Source organism: Oryx dammah, unplaced genomic scaffold (assembly GCF_014754425.2).
Source record: "Oryx dammah isolate SB20612 unplaced genomic scaffold, SCBI_Odam_1.1 HiC_scaffold_18, whole genome shotgun sequence".
In the NCBI taxonomy this organism is placed as follows: Eukaryota; Metazoa; Chordata; class Mammalia; order Artiodactyla; family Bovidae; genus Oryx; species Oryx dammah.
This window is the reverse complement of record NW_024070202.1, coordinates 31,472,335-31,487,614: the sequence shown is the minus strand read 5'-3', so window position 1 is coordinate 31,487,614 and position 15,280 is coordinate 31,472,335. Positions and strand designations below refer to the sequence as shown.

Sequence of the window (15,280 nt, the reverse complement as noted above, 5' to 3'; positions counted from 1 at the left end):
TATGGTGCTTTCCCCTATCTCAAACCAGGATTTTGTGACTTTACTGCATTTCCTTTCCCCCTATCCCTGACATGGACAGTTTGGCTTTACACCCTCAGGAGAGCATCACGCAGTTAGAGACATTGCTGAGGCTCAGCCCAGCTTAGGACCTGAGCCCCTTCTGACATTAACTTGTATTAACATGGTGGTGGTTTTCCTTACTTATCTCAGTCTTGGTGTCACCATCCTGCAAAGATATAAGCCCTACCTACCTCCTAGGGTGGATGTGAGGAGCAGAGACCAGCTGGATGAAGCTCATGATACAGCTGACAGTATGTGGTCCATAAAGAGTGGCTGTTTTTTTTTTTTTTTCCCCTCATACAGACTAGCACTGTTTTCCCTTCCAGTGTTTCTCTATCACCCACCAAAACCTCCACTAGCTTTCCGGGGCATGGTAAAGAAAGACCAGTCAGCAAAAACAAGACTAGGAGCTGACTGTGACTTAGATCATGAACACTTTATTGCCAAATTCAGATTTAAATTGAAGAAAGTAGGGAAAACCACTAGACGATTCAGGTATGACCTAAATCAAATCCCTTATGATTATACAGTAGAAGTGAGAAATATATTCAAGGGATAAGATCAGTGCCTGATGAACTATGGACGGAGGTTCGTGACATTGTACAGGAAGGAGACAGGGATCAAGACCATCCCCAAGAAAAAGAAATGCAAAAAAGCAAAATGGCTCTCTGAGGAGGCCTTACAAATAACTGTGAAAAGAAGAGAAGCGAAAAGCAAAGGAGAAAAGGAAAGATAAATGCTTTTAAATGCAGAGCTCCAAAGAATAGCAAGGAGAGATAAGAAAGCCTTCCTCAGCGATCAATGCAAAGAAACAGAGGAAAACAATAGAATGGGAAAGACTAGAGATCTCTTCAAGAAAATTAGAGATACGAAGGGAACATTTCATGCAAAGATGGGCTCAATAAAGGACAGAAATGGTATGGACCTAACAGAAGCAGAAGATATTAAGAAGAGGTGGCAAGAATACACAGAAGAACTATACAAAAAAGATCTTCACAACCCAGATATGCATGATGGTATTATGATCACTCACCTAGAGCCAGACATCCTTGAATGTGAAGTCAAGTGGGCCTTAGGAAGCATCACTATGAACAAAGCTAGTGGAAGTGATGGAATTCCAGTTGAGCTTTTTTCCTGCACTCAATATACCAGCAAATCTGGAAACCTCGGCAGTGGCCATAGGACTGGAAAAGGTCAGTTTTCATTCCAATCCCAAAGAAAGGCAATGCCAAAGAATTCTCAAACTACTGCATAATTGCACTCATCTCACACTCTGCTGCTGCTGCTAAGTCGCTTCAGTCGTGTCCGACTCTGTGCTACCATATAGACGGCAGCCCACCAGGCTCCCCTGTCCCTGGGATTCTCCAGGCAAGAACACTGGAGTGGGTTGCCATTTCCTTCTCCAGTGCATGAAAGTGAAAAGTGAAAGTGAAGTCATTCAGTCGTGTCCAACTCTTCGTGACCTCATGAACTGTAACCTACCAGGCTCCTCTGTCCGTGGGATTTTCCAGGCAAGAGTACTGGAGTGGGGTGCCATTGCCTTCTCCAATCTCACACTCTGGTAAAGTAATACTCAAAATTCTCCAAGTCAGGCTTCAACATTACATGAACCGTGAACTTCCAGACGTTCAAGCTGGATTTAGAAAAGGCAGAGGAACCAGAGATCAAATTGCCAACATTGGTTGGATCATAGAAAAGGCAAGAGAGTTCCAGAGAAACATATAATCTGCTTTATTAACTAGAACAAAGTCTTTGACTGTGTGAATCACAACAATTTGTGGAAAATTCTTCAAAATTCTACCTGACCTACCTCTTGAGAAATCTGTATGCAGGTTAGGAAGCAACAGTTAGAACTAGACATGGAACAACAAACTGGTTCCAAATAGGAAAAGGAGTACATCAAGGCTGTATGCTGTCACCCTGCTTATTTAACTTCTATGCAGAGTACATGATGAGAAACGCTGGGCTGGAAGATGTACAGGCTGTAGTCAAGATTACTGGGAGAAATAACCTCAGATATGCAGATGACACCACCTTTATGGCAGAAAGTGAAGAACTAAAGAGCCTCTTGATGAAAGTGAAAGAGGAGAATAAAAAAGTTGGCTTAAAGCTCAACATTCAGTAAACTAAGATCATGACATCTGGTCCCATCACTTCATGGCAAATAGATGGGGAAACAGTGGCAGACTTTATTTTCTTGGGCTACAAAATCACTGCAAATGGTGACTGCAGCCATGAAATTAAAAGATGCTTACTCTTTGGAAGAAAAGTTATCACCAACCTAGATAGCATATTCAAAAGCAGAGTTATTTGTCCGCAAAGGTCTGTCTAGTCAAGGCTATGGTTTTTCCATTTGTCATGTATGGATGTGAGAGTTAGACTATAAAGAAAGCTGAGTGCCAAAGAATTGATGCTTTTGAACTCTGGTATAGAAGACTCTTGAGAGTCCCTTGGACTACAGCGAGATCTGACCAGTCCATCCTAAAGGAAATCAATCTTGAATATTTATTGGAAGGACTGATGTTGAAGCTGAAACTCCAATACTTTGGCCACCTGATAGGAAGAACCAACTCATTTGAAAAGACCCTGGTGCTGGGAAAGATGGAAGGTGGGAGGAGAAGGGGATGACAGAGGATGAGATGGTTGGATGGCATCACTGACTCAATGGACATGAGTTTCAATAAACTCAGAGAGTTGGTGATGCACAGGGAGACCTGGCGCGTTGCAGTCCATGCGTTCGCAGAGTCAGACACGACTGAGTGACTGAACTGAACTGAACTGAGGCTAAAATACATGTGCTGGGTAGTGGTGGTAGGTGTGGAGATTTGCTTAGATATTCACATGGACGGAATAGTCATCAGTCTGGAGCTTGTAGACTGCCCTTTGCGGTTCTTTAATGACCTCACCAGTCAAATTCCATATCTCTGCAAAGGTTGACACTTTATCCTGCAACTTTGTCTTCAACCTGAAGTAATAGGAGTTTAGTCGTCAGTTGTGACCAAACCTTTCTTTGTGATAAACCACAAACCTTCCGTTTACCTGTGTAAGAAAGAAAGCAGTCGTGTGATATTGGAAAGAACTCTAGTGACTGTTCTGGAAACCAGACACAAAGCCATGTCTGCTGTCAGTCACTGGTTAAGATATTTATCTTAGAAATGTTTTCAGAGACAATATGTTAAAGTAAGTTTTCTTGTATTGGAAGCGTTCTGTTTGCCTAAGATCTTGTGCAAAATTGCTTAGAAAGAGCCTTAGTTGTGTTTACTTTAAATGAGTAAGTTTGTAGAATATATCTTTTTGTCTTTAATATATCTAGCTGTCATGCCAATTCTTAACTTTAAACTAGGCAGTTGACTATACATTGCTAAACTTTGTTTAAAGTAGCTTTTCTAGTGTCCCTGAAAAAATTTTTTTAACCAGAAACAAAAGTAAGCTAGTAAATAAAGTTTTACTTGTCTGAAATTCAGCGCTAGTGATTGACACTGACCAAGGGGGGAAAATTAATACTCAGAATGGTGATATATTTCAAATTTTTAAAGAAAGCTGATAATAGAGATTCTGCTTAGTGCTTAGGAGATAAAAATGTCATACCTTGTTTTCAGTTTATTCAAGGATTAGAGTTACTGCTTGAAATAACCAGGCCTGCAATCCATGTGGTTGCAAAGAGTCAGATATGACTTAGTGACTGAACCACAACAACCAGACCTGAGACTTCTGATTTAAGATTTAATGTATAAATTAATTTTCTTTCGTTTCATGAAATTTTAGAACATTTGCCAAGTACTTAGGAACACAGTTTGTATCTTAAGAAATCATTATATGGTGTTGATTGTACAATATTCAACAACTCAGTTCAGTTATGTTAGACTGAGCAAATCTTTGATATTAATTTTTGTTGGTAGATGCTGGCAGATTGGTATTTTAAGCATCATAGTCATGATAATTGCCATATTCTCATATATACTGTTAAGTAAAACAATATTTGCATTGATCATGAAGAAATTTGACCTCCTGGCTCATTCGTGAGAGCACCTGCTGTTGCTGATCAATGAGCTACACAATTGCAAGGAGAGTCTTTGGGGAGAAACAGTATGCTAGATGGTGTGAGAGCTGGTTGTCAGAACATCTGTAGTTTTTTTCAGTCCAACTAGAGTATGCCCCTGAGGCTTACCAAGGGGCGTATCTCTGGTTTGGTCTCAGACCAGAGACCGTCACACACCAAATCCAGTGACCTTTGACTGCTCTGTCTTCATGGACCTCCCTCCAGCAACTTTGGAGACTTTTGATCTGCTCTCTTTTCCAGTCCTTTCTTGTTGGTTTCTATTACACTTCTGTCTCCCAATTCTCCAGTTTCTTTTTCCTCCTCTTTTTTTTTTTTTTCATTCATCTTTCTCTTGCCATCACTCAAATGTGAACTTCCACCCCAGCTCAACCCTCAGCCCTCTGCTTACGTCTTCTTAGGGCTGTTGCTGAAAATTCACGTTGTTCCCAACCTCTCTCTTTATACAGTAGCTTCCATCTTCATCTAGCCTTCGTTAGCAAACTCTGGTCTTTGATATATTGCTCAGTAGTTTCACTTAAAGTAACCTAGGGAATCCAGGCTCAGTGCATTTAAAAATAAACTCATCCCCCCTCCCCTCATTCCTCCTTTATCCCCACTTACCTCTGGGATGCGGCAAGTGTAATCTGTATCTTTCATCACTTCTGACCTCAAAAGTCTCTACTCACTTTCCTTTTCATATAGAATGAGCCCCAGATTCCTTAGTCTAGAGCTCAGAGACCCTGGGAGTTGGCTCCAACGTACTTTTTTAGGTTTTCTGTTTCACCGTATGACCCTTCCATTACTGTTTCATAACTGTACCAGAGACTAAGAATTGCAAACTCACATGTCCACAGCCAGTTCAGGCGAACAAAAGAAGCCAACCAGAGTAGAACTGTGCTAAACTGGGAGGCCCCTCTGCATAAAAAGTGCAACTCAGCTCTAAACCATGGTTGCCAACTGAACTGTGGACCTGGTGTTGCCAGATTTCTGAGTTTTAAAAATATTGTCTAGCACAAAACATCTTTAGGAAAAATCAAGTCTCAAAGACCACTGGCCTATGACTCAGCCACAGACACACACCCATACCCACTCCTTTGCTTACACACTTAATTTCTTTCTCCTCCAGTTCTTCTCAGAAGTTCAGGGGTCATGTCACATGCCACCTGTTTGGTGAAACCATCCTTGGCATACGGGAGTCTCTCCTTCATCCCCTACGACATCCATGTTGGTACTGCTTGGTGCAGTGTTACCTAACTTAGATCATGCCATGGACCAGCCACTGTGCTTCCCTGTATCTACCCCTAGTGCCTCAACAAATGCCTTATGTATAGTTCACCCTCCCTCTGCACACAGTACACAGTTTTGGTTGGTTGACTGGTAGCACTTGGAGAAACGGGTAAGGACAGACGTAAGTAATTTTATTTTAGGAAACCAAAGAACAGATGAGCTTCCTCCCATGGCTCAGCAGTAAAGAATCTACCTGTAATGTAGGAGATGCAGGTTCGATCCCTGGGTCAGGAAGATCCCCCTGAAGGAGAGCATGGCAACTCACTCCAATATTCTTGCCTGGAGAGCACCATGGACAGAAGAGCCTGGCTAGCTACAGGTCATGGGGTCACAGAGAGTTGAACATGACTAAAGCGACTTAGCGTGCATGCAAAGAGCAGAACGCATTTATTGTGTGCTTGAATCTGTTGTGATTCTGTGATTATTGTGATTCTTGAATCTATTGTGAATCTGTGTGTACCAGATTCTTTGCCAGATACCTTAGCTCTCCTGTTCTATGTGACTGAACTCTGCTAGGTGTGGATTTAGGTGATTGTGCTAAGGCCCAGGGGGGTGAGGTTCTCTGCTCAAGGCTCCCCAGGTGGGAAGCAGGGTCTCTGACTCCCTCTGCACATTCTACATGTCTTCTGAGCTTCCCAGCTGACATGGCAGATCCAGGAATTGTGCCTGAACACAGCAGCTGATGGGGGCTGGGGCAGCAGGAGCTCACCGGCCTGGCCCCTCTGTGACGACAGAGCGACCTGCAAACGTGACCCTTTCTCTGTGCGGAGAAGATAAAAGCGCCGCTGTTAATATTCCACACTCCTTCTTGTGACATTTTCAAAAGGCAGCGTGTGGAATTAAACGTAACCAAGAACATAAAACCTGCTGCACTCAAGTCATTCTGTCCTAAAGAAATGTGGTGGGATTCTAAAACCAAATTTTCCAAGTTAAAATGAAAACGGATTGTATCACTGGAAGAGTGCCACGCCATCCCTATCTATAGTCATTAAAGGGATGACTTTTCAAGTTTAATGTAGAAACAGCATTAAATGAATAAGCATTTCTTGTGTAATCGATATCTAAAAATAAAGCTATATCTCAGGATTTGGCAGTTTTAGAATGGATAAGCAGTACTGTGGTGAAATTGTAAAATTCTGCAGAAATCAACTGAATTTAAAAGCGGTAGTAAACAGGTGCATTTGACATCATGAATACTGCTTTTTGAAATATGAAATACACTGAGCGAGAGACACAACTCCTATCAGAGGCCTAGCACTTGAGCCTATGATTCAAGCATGAACATGAAATTATTTTGTTTGTGCTTAATCATATTACATGGTACATTTTGGCACTGCTTCTCAAAAAATAATGGTAAGTTGTAACATTCCAGGGCCAGAAATAGGCCCTTTCAAGTACAAAGCTTTTCTTGGTTCCTTGGAATAAAGGTTAAGTCAAGCATATTTTAGAGCACCTTAAATTTCATTACATCTGACGTAGAAATACAGGTGAAACAAAACTACCAACAGTACTTTAGGGAATATGAGTTAGTACAGAAATGTTGAATATTCACATTACCTTACATAGATCAAATGGCTGCAATAAACCATTGTCTGTCAAAATTCTTTTCATTTGCTTTCTTGGTAATTTACTTTAACTGGTGAGTGGTTTCATTATTGCAGTGCATTTTGTTGGCGAGTGTTGGAAAATAAAACTGAAGTAGATTTTTCTAATAGCTCCTAAGTCACCCTATACTCATGATTTCTAGACTTCAGAGTTTTGTTTTGTTTTTTCTTTTTTTTAATAACTGAAAAAAGAAAAAGGCATGAAGCTTAGAATTTTTTGAAGCATTTAGACCATTTCCTTTCATAACAGAACTCTATAAAAAGGATCTATACCAAGCCAATTACCATTCCACCTTGACATAACGTAGGGATGTTCTAGAAACTTTTGTGCTTTGTAGAAATAAAATGGAAAATTTTAATGCTTTATACACTTAAAGTGATAGAAAAAATTTTTATGCTTAAAAGAAAAATACATTCAAGTAAAATCAAATAAAAATAGACAATTCTTTTCTTATGCCTTTAAGTTTAAAAAGTAGCAGATAATTGGGAAAAGTTCTGTATTAATTAACATCATGGCTAATTATAGACATAAATTTTAGAGCTATTCAGATTTTTACAACATATTAATATATTTTATTTCAAGTTACAAAGTCTTAAAACTGTAATAGTATTTGCCTTCCAGTTTTGATTGTTATTAGCATATTGCTTTTTTACTGCAAAAAGTAATTCTTGTAATTAAAAATCCACTACAAAATTTTATATTATTTGTGGGAAGAGGGGGTATGCCCAAAAAGGTTAGCTGAGCATTTTTGTCAGTGATGAGCCAAGAACTTGAGATTAGATTTAGTGATTTTATTTAATGCATAGAATTTCAAAGACAAGTTTTTTGTATATTAATACCTAGGTATTCATTAAGCTAGAAATAAATGAATGCATCTTTTTATTCAGAATGTGAATCTGTATGGCAACTATGAATGTGTTTAAGTGAAAGATGTTTTTATACACAAAAGTGCTTTTCTACCTAGAGTCTTCAAATTACCATTAATTAAGCAGTATATAATATAATATATAATTATAGTGTTTTAATATGGTTGCCAGTGGATTTGCTAGTCTTTCTAAATGGCCATTGTTGGCTAATAGTCTTCAGGGGATCATTTATATAGCCATTGTGGTTCTAAAAATATGTCTAAATACCAATGGGACAGCCTTTTTTTTGAAGCATGGCTATTAAAATGCACTTCTATTTGAAGTGTGTCTTTTTGATGAAATCACTCAATTACTTTCACATGCAGCAAAAAAAAATCAGTACTGAAAAGAATAAAGGAAAGCTCTTTTTATGTAGAAAATTTTCAGAACAAAATGGTAGTTATATAAAGATTTGAGTTAGGAGTGTTGGGAATCTGTTCTATTCATAAGGAATTTTAGCTGTTCTTTTCATTAGATTTTTAACTGGAGATGTTTCTATATAGCCTCATTGTTTTTACTTTAATTATTATTTCTATGGCAGGGAGATAATTAGGTAAATGCTGTTGAATATTAAATATGCTAGTAGCTTCAGGGAAAATAAACATTTCTGGGTCAAAGCCCTCAACAAAGTATTATCTTGTATGAGCTGGTTAATGGAATTGAATGCCAAATGGTTTTGCCACCATCCAGCCAAACTCTCAGAGTCACTCAGTTCATCATCTAAGACTGTTTTGGAGTGGAATGGCTGCTTATGTCAAAGTTAATGGTGTTCTTTTTATTTTACTAATACTGTTCTTTATTGCATGAAATACTGTACATATTATTTACAGGTATGTCCAGTATGGTGTTCTTTTTAATGTGACTTTTTCATGGAGTAAAACTTGATTAGAGAATATTTCCAACCCCATTAAATTAGCTAAGTGTAAGAACATTCCAAGGGGCTTCCTAGGTGGCTTGGTGTTAAAGAACCCATCTGCCAATGCAGAAGATGCAAGAGATACAGGTTTGATCCCTTGATCAGGAGGATACCCTGGAGGAGGAAATGGCAACTCATTCTAGTATTCTTGCCTGGACAGTTCCGTGGACAGAAGAGCCTGGTGGGCTACAGTCCTTGGGATCACAAGGACACAGTCGAGCAACTGAGCACACACATAAGAACATTCCAAAGAGTCTGAACCTGAGTGTCACACCGAACACTTTGTACGCTGACTTGTATGAGGTACTCAGTGACGTCACCCACTGGCTTCTGTGTATTATTTGCTCCAATCTGTAAGGGCCCATTGGAAAGCCTAAAGTAAGTCTAGGCTTCTCTGAGGTCCTTACTGCCTGTATCTAATACTTAATGCAAAAAAGACTTAACTTCTAATCAGATCAGAGAAGCTGAGGATTCTCATCAACCGTATTTAGTACAGAGAAGTGTCCTAATTCGTGAACATGATTGTTCAGCAGCATCCCAGAGTGATACTTTCCCAGATAGCCTAGGGGTTCAGACGTCACACCGTTGTTGGATCTTAACTTCATCTATTAAAAACCCAGTAATGAAAGAGACACAAACATTTCTAATGTACATTCCAAAGTTTTCAGTAGGAGGCCAGTGACTAACTTGTGCTGTGGGTTAACTAGCTTGGGGATAGACCTTAGAATAAAATTTCTTCTGCCTTTTTGTGCATAGATTGGAAACTTTTGTGAGCAAGGACCTAAGTAGAGAACTTATTAATATTCTGCTGTGAACTTAGGCTGCATGAGTCCACTTGCATTCAGTTGTGCAGCCAGCCACAGTCCCGCAGCTTTCCCGTGCTGGCCTTAATATACGTCCAGCAAGGCCTCGGCACATCTGTTTGACAACCTGCTTTTTCCACAGACTAATAGTAATAGTGACTCTTCACATATTGCATGTGATGCAATATGTGTAAGCTTAGGCTTATTTACATTTTAGGTGGCGTTTTTCAAACTTTATTATTTTTTTAGTGAGGAATCCTGTTGCTTGGGCTTCCCTGGTGGCTCAGACAATAAAGAATCTGCCTGCAGCACAGGAGACCAGGTTCAATCCCTGGGTTGGGAAGATCCCCTGGAGAAGGGAATGGCAACCTTCTCCAGTATTCTTACCTGGAGAATTCCATGGACAGAGGAGCCTGGTGGGCGATAGTCCATGGGGTTGCCAAAAGTCAGACACAACTGAGTGACTAACATTTTGACTTTTTCACTTTTTCACTGTTACTTATCTAAAAAAGATAAATATCTTTGAAAAAAAAGTCCCTAATCCTCTTCATGAACACCTCTGATTCATTTTCATAAAGAGCTTCTAGAAAGCAAGAAGTTTTGGTAACCCAGTACCATTTGCAACCACTTAACTACTCTATGTAGATCAAGAGTATCTTGCTATTTTGCAGCATAAACAAAGCATGGAAATAAGTTAACCCCTGCAGCTGATTTTAGGGCTGTAGGTGTTGTTCACAGCCTCTTTTTACCAGAATTTTATATTCTTCAAAACAGTCTGTTTTGCACTAATAACTTTTAAAGGAGCATTGCTGGTTATTTCTAAAAGTATGGAATTTTTCCAGTCTTCAAAATGGAGCTATAGAGTTCTGTTCTGGACAATTCTTTCTACTTTCACATTTGTAGTATGAAAGAGCATCAATGCTATTAAGTACACAAGCTCACTATTCATAGAATTTATTACTATTTCAGATAGCTAAAATTTTGGTATCCAGAATGTAAACAACATGAAAACTAAATAATAGAGTAAAATGAATTTTAAGATATGGAGAGTAAATAAAGACTACTATGGCAAAATGTCTGCTTTGCATTCTGAACATAAGTCTTTCTATCATTTTTGAAGTTTATTGGAGTTTGCCTGTTTACCAGTTCCATATTATATGTAAGCTGGACTTTGTAAAGAGCACTCAGCCAAAGAGGCAATAAAAATGGGACCTGTTTGTGTTGAAGAGGTAGAAAAGGAATTAGGAAGGAATATGTCATCATCCTTTTTATCTGCTCTCCATTTTTAACTGGACTCGGCCCTGTCTCTCCTCACAGCAAGAAGAAAATCACTCTTCACTTTCCCAGCTTCTTACAGATGCTTTCAAGAGATAAAAGTGAATGGCCTTGGAAATTGCTGTGTATCCTCTGGCTTTTATTATCCATTGTTCTTATCCTAGACTTAGGTAAATGGCTTTTGGGCTGTGCTTACTCACTCAGTTGTGTCCAACTCTGCGACCCCATGAACTGTAGCCCACGAGGCTCCTCTCCCCATGAGGAGTCTCCAGGCAAGAATACTGGAGTGGGATGCCATGCCCTCATCGAAGGATCTTCCTAATCTAGGGTTCAAACCTAGGTCTCCTGCATTACAGGCAGATTCTTTACCATCTGAGCCTCCAGGGATTAGAACTTACAGGTGTCATTTCCTGTAGTTCTGGAGTGCATACTTCAGAAATCATATAAAATTTATTTTTTAAAGCACATTTTTTTAATACATTGGTTTTCCATAACATCTGTACCCACAAATATAGATGAGGTTTTAGGAAAGGAAAAAACAGATGACAAGATTATATGTTTAGAGAGCCTTGTAATAGAAAAGAAATCTCATTGCTTGAGGCATTCTATATAAAGAGTGTTTAAAAGTAACTTTAATAAATGTATTTTGTGCTAAAATTCTCCTAACCTTACCCCTCCCACTGCCACCACCATTTATCATATTTCTGCTGTGCACACTCTTCCAGAGCCTGGCCAAGCAGCTTGCACCTCTTATCTCCGATTTGCTCACCTTGTGTTTGTTTTTCCTTTCTTTGCAGAGACTCTCCTTGATGACTTCCTTCTCACGTACACAGTCTTCATGACAACTGACGACTTGTGCCAGGCGCTGTTGAGGCAATATCCTTCATTAGCTTCAGGATGCTGTGTCGGCTTCCTCTCAGACAGATGTCTCACATTAGGAATTAACTGCCTTTCTTCATTTACTCAAGCCCTCAGTAGAGTGTGGCTGTGTTAAATATTAATGTCATGGTAGCCAAGGTGAAAGATGAAATGAGACAGAGTATGCAGGGGGGACCAGAGATGCAGAGCTGCTGTTTTCACATTCTGTGTCGTGGGTACATTGTGTGTTGATACTATGTTTTCTTCAAACCTGTGTCACAAGGCTTTAGAATCTAGAGATGAATTTGGCCTACTGGGTAAACCTCAGAGTCAAGAGGTTGAGTGGATTTGCAGTAACTGGGCTTACAAGACAATCAATCAGTTAGTGCCAGCCCACATGGGTGGGGAAGCATGCGTGTGATAGTGTTTTTCTGGGCAAGTGTCCTGGGGAAGACAAGGATTTCCCACTTGGGAGGTCTGACCCCCCCCACTCCCACCCCCAATCAGCTGTCATCATTTCAGAGCTTTGTCAGGGTACGCTGTCTTAGGATGATGGATGTGATTAGAGGGTTAATGACCAGTTAAGGAGGCTTTAGAATTGCATACACTGACTAGAAGAGATGCAACAGATCAAAGGCCAGGAAGCCATGCCATGGAAACGCCTGCAGTTTCCAAATCTTGCCTTACAATGTTTAAGGACGAGTTTTTTCTTTATCAGAAGTCAAGCCATGAAAGTCACAGGAAAAGACAAAAAGAGCATTTGCATAAGTAGAAATAATGCAAGATAAATCCTTATATTATGCCTTTCAAGAGAAAAACCAGAAGAAATGCATACTTTAACAAATTCTTTGTGTTTGCCTGAGTTTGTTTCACAGGTAGATATCAAAGAAATCAGATGTCCTTGATGTACTTTTTTTTTTTTTCTGAGTTAGTTTTCTGAATTAGTTGCTTTAATTTCATGGTGAAATAACAAGGTTTTTATTTTTTTCCTGCCCCCCCCCCCCCAGATGTATCCATTCTAAAATATTCAGTGTTATCTATAACTTTTCTCCTCTATTTTTAAATTTTTTATTGTAGTATATTTGATTTATAATGTGTTAATTTCTGCTGTACGGTAAAGTGATACCATTTATATATATATATATATATATACACACACACACACTATTCGATATAATATAAATACTATTCTGTGTGTACGCTGCTGCTACTGCTGCTAAGTCGCTTCAGTCGTGTCCAACTCTGTGCCACCCCATAGACGGCAGCCCAGCAGGCTCCCCCGTCCCTGGGATTCTCCAGGCAAGAGTACTGGAGTGGGGTGCCATTGCCTTCTCTAATGCATGAAAGTGAAAAGTGAAAGGGAAGTCGCTCAGTCATGTCCGACTCTTAGCGACCCCGTGGGCTACAGCCTACCAGGCTCCTCCGTCCATGGGATTTTCCAGGCAAGAGTACTGGAGTGGGGTGCCATTGCCTTCTCCATTCTGTGTGTATATATATATATAAATACTATTCAGTTCAGTCGCTCAGTCATGTCCGACTATTTGCAACCCCGTGGACTGCAGCACGCCAGGCTTCCCTGTCCATCACCAACTCCCAGAGCCTACTCAAACTCCTGTCCATCGCGTTGGTGATGCTATCCAATCATTTCATCCTCTGTCATCCCCTTCTCCTCTCACCTTCAATCTTTCCCAGCATCGGGGTCTTTTCCATTGAGACAGTTTTTCGCATCAGATGGCTGAAGTATTGGAGTTTCAGCTTCGTCATCAGTCCTTCTAATGAATATTCAGGACTGATTTCCTTTAGGGTGGACTGGTTGGACCTCCTTGCAGTAGTCCAAGGGACTCTCAAGAGTCTTCTCCAACACCACAGTTCAAAAGCATTAATTCTTTGCTGCTCAGCTTTCTTTATAGTCTAACTCTCACATCCATACATGACAAATGGAAAAACCATAGCTTTGACTAGACGGACCTTTGTTGGCAAAGTAATGTCTGCTTTTTAATAAGCTGTCTAGATTGGTCATAACTTTTCTTCCAAGAAGCAAGCGTCTTTTAATTTCACATCTGCAGTCACCATCTGCAGTGATTTTGAAGATCAAAAAAATACAGTCTGTCACCGTTTCCACTGTTTCCCTGTCTATTTGCCATGAAGTGATGGGGCCGGATGCCATGATCTTATATATAGTATTCCACTGTGTATAAATGCCACGTCTTCTTATCCTTGATGTACTTTTGTAGGTTGGGGAGACAGTGGCTGAATTATGTTTTAAAATAGCTACAAAGGAGACCTCTCTGGTGATCCAGTGGCTAAGACACTGCTTTCCCAATGCAGGGGGCCAGGTTCGATCCCTGGTCGGGGAACTAGTTCCTACATCCTGCTGTTAAGACCCAAATAAATACTTCTTTTAAATGAGCAGATTATAAAAAAATGTTACAAAGTCTGATACAGAATTATCCCTGTTTTGCTATTATATATTGGCATTAAAGAATATAGAATCCTGTCCAGTAACCCTAAAGCCTACCTGTCTTTGGTGTCATAGCATTTTCTATTTCTAGTTAATTTTTTAATGTGTCCTAGATACTCAGAAATGATAATTTGGGAGGCAAAAACACTAGGATGTTTTGGGAAGTGCCAAGCTTCTGTCTTATTCCTAAGGTTTTAAGCATGTTGCCTTTGAGGTTGTTATTTTTATTTAATCTTAACAGCATAGTTAACACATTGTCATTGTATACAAATTGGGGAATGCTTGTAAGTATAATAAAAATAATTCATGTTCTCTGAAATCTCATTACTTTAAGAAGCCACTATTAACTATCAGTATATATCTTTCCAGGCAATGACCATGTAAATAAACATAGTTAATAGAAATGGATGATCCTCACATACTCTTTTCTTACTTGCTTTCCTAATTAACAGTATATTGTGGATACCCTGTGTCAGCAAATAGAGTGCTGGACCATCAGCCTTATGGCTACAAAAGAGTCCTTTAAATGGATATGCAGTAATTTATTTAACTGTCTTCAGTGGTTGAAGTCTTTAAGTTACATCTATTTAATATTTTTTATCTCAGAGAAAATTAAATTAGCAGCCCTTTTTACTTACATTTGTACACTTATCCATTTCTTTTTTTTTTTTTCCATGTAAATTCCTGGGGGTGGACAGTTGAATCACACCACAAATTATGCTCCAGAAATCCATGCTCATTTGGCACTACTTTAGAATGTAAATTTCTGAGGATCAAAGTGTACGTGGCCTACTTCTGATGTCATCTTGATGGAAACAGTGTCCACCTATGTAGTGAGGCCAGATCTCTTGAAGCCACCCTTGTGATTAATGGCCCATCTGGTATCTCTTCAAAGTGGCATTAACCCGCACTGCTTGTGGAACTGTGTGATACGTTTGTCAGTTTGACCGTCCAGTCCTTATCCTCATGGCCTGCCACCAAGTGTATGTAAATCACTTTCCTGGGTTTCCTCTTGCTTCTTTCAGTGCACACCTGTTACTTTCCCTACACATGTTTCTTTTCCTCCTACAT

The 15,280-nt window shown here is 39.6% G+C and overlaps 1 protein-coding gene across 2 annotated transcripts in view; it reads left to right on the top strand.

The window, feature by feature from the left end:
• RAPGEF5 (Rap guanine nucleotide exchange factor 5) overlaps positions 1 to 15,280 on the top strand; it is a 183,732-nt gene that overhangs the window by 124,667 nt on the left and 43,785 nt on the right. For both annotated transcript variants that reach the window (XM_040260647.1, XM_040260648.1), the window contains one exon: positions 11,688 to 11,766. In XM_040260647.1, coding sequence (XP_040116581.1) covers positions 11,688 to 11,766 — 79 coding nt within the window. The remainder of the gene's footprint in view (positions 1 to 11,687; positions 11,767 to 15,280) is intronic.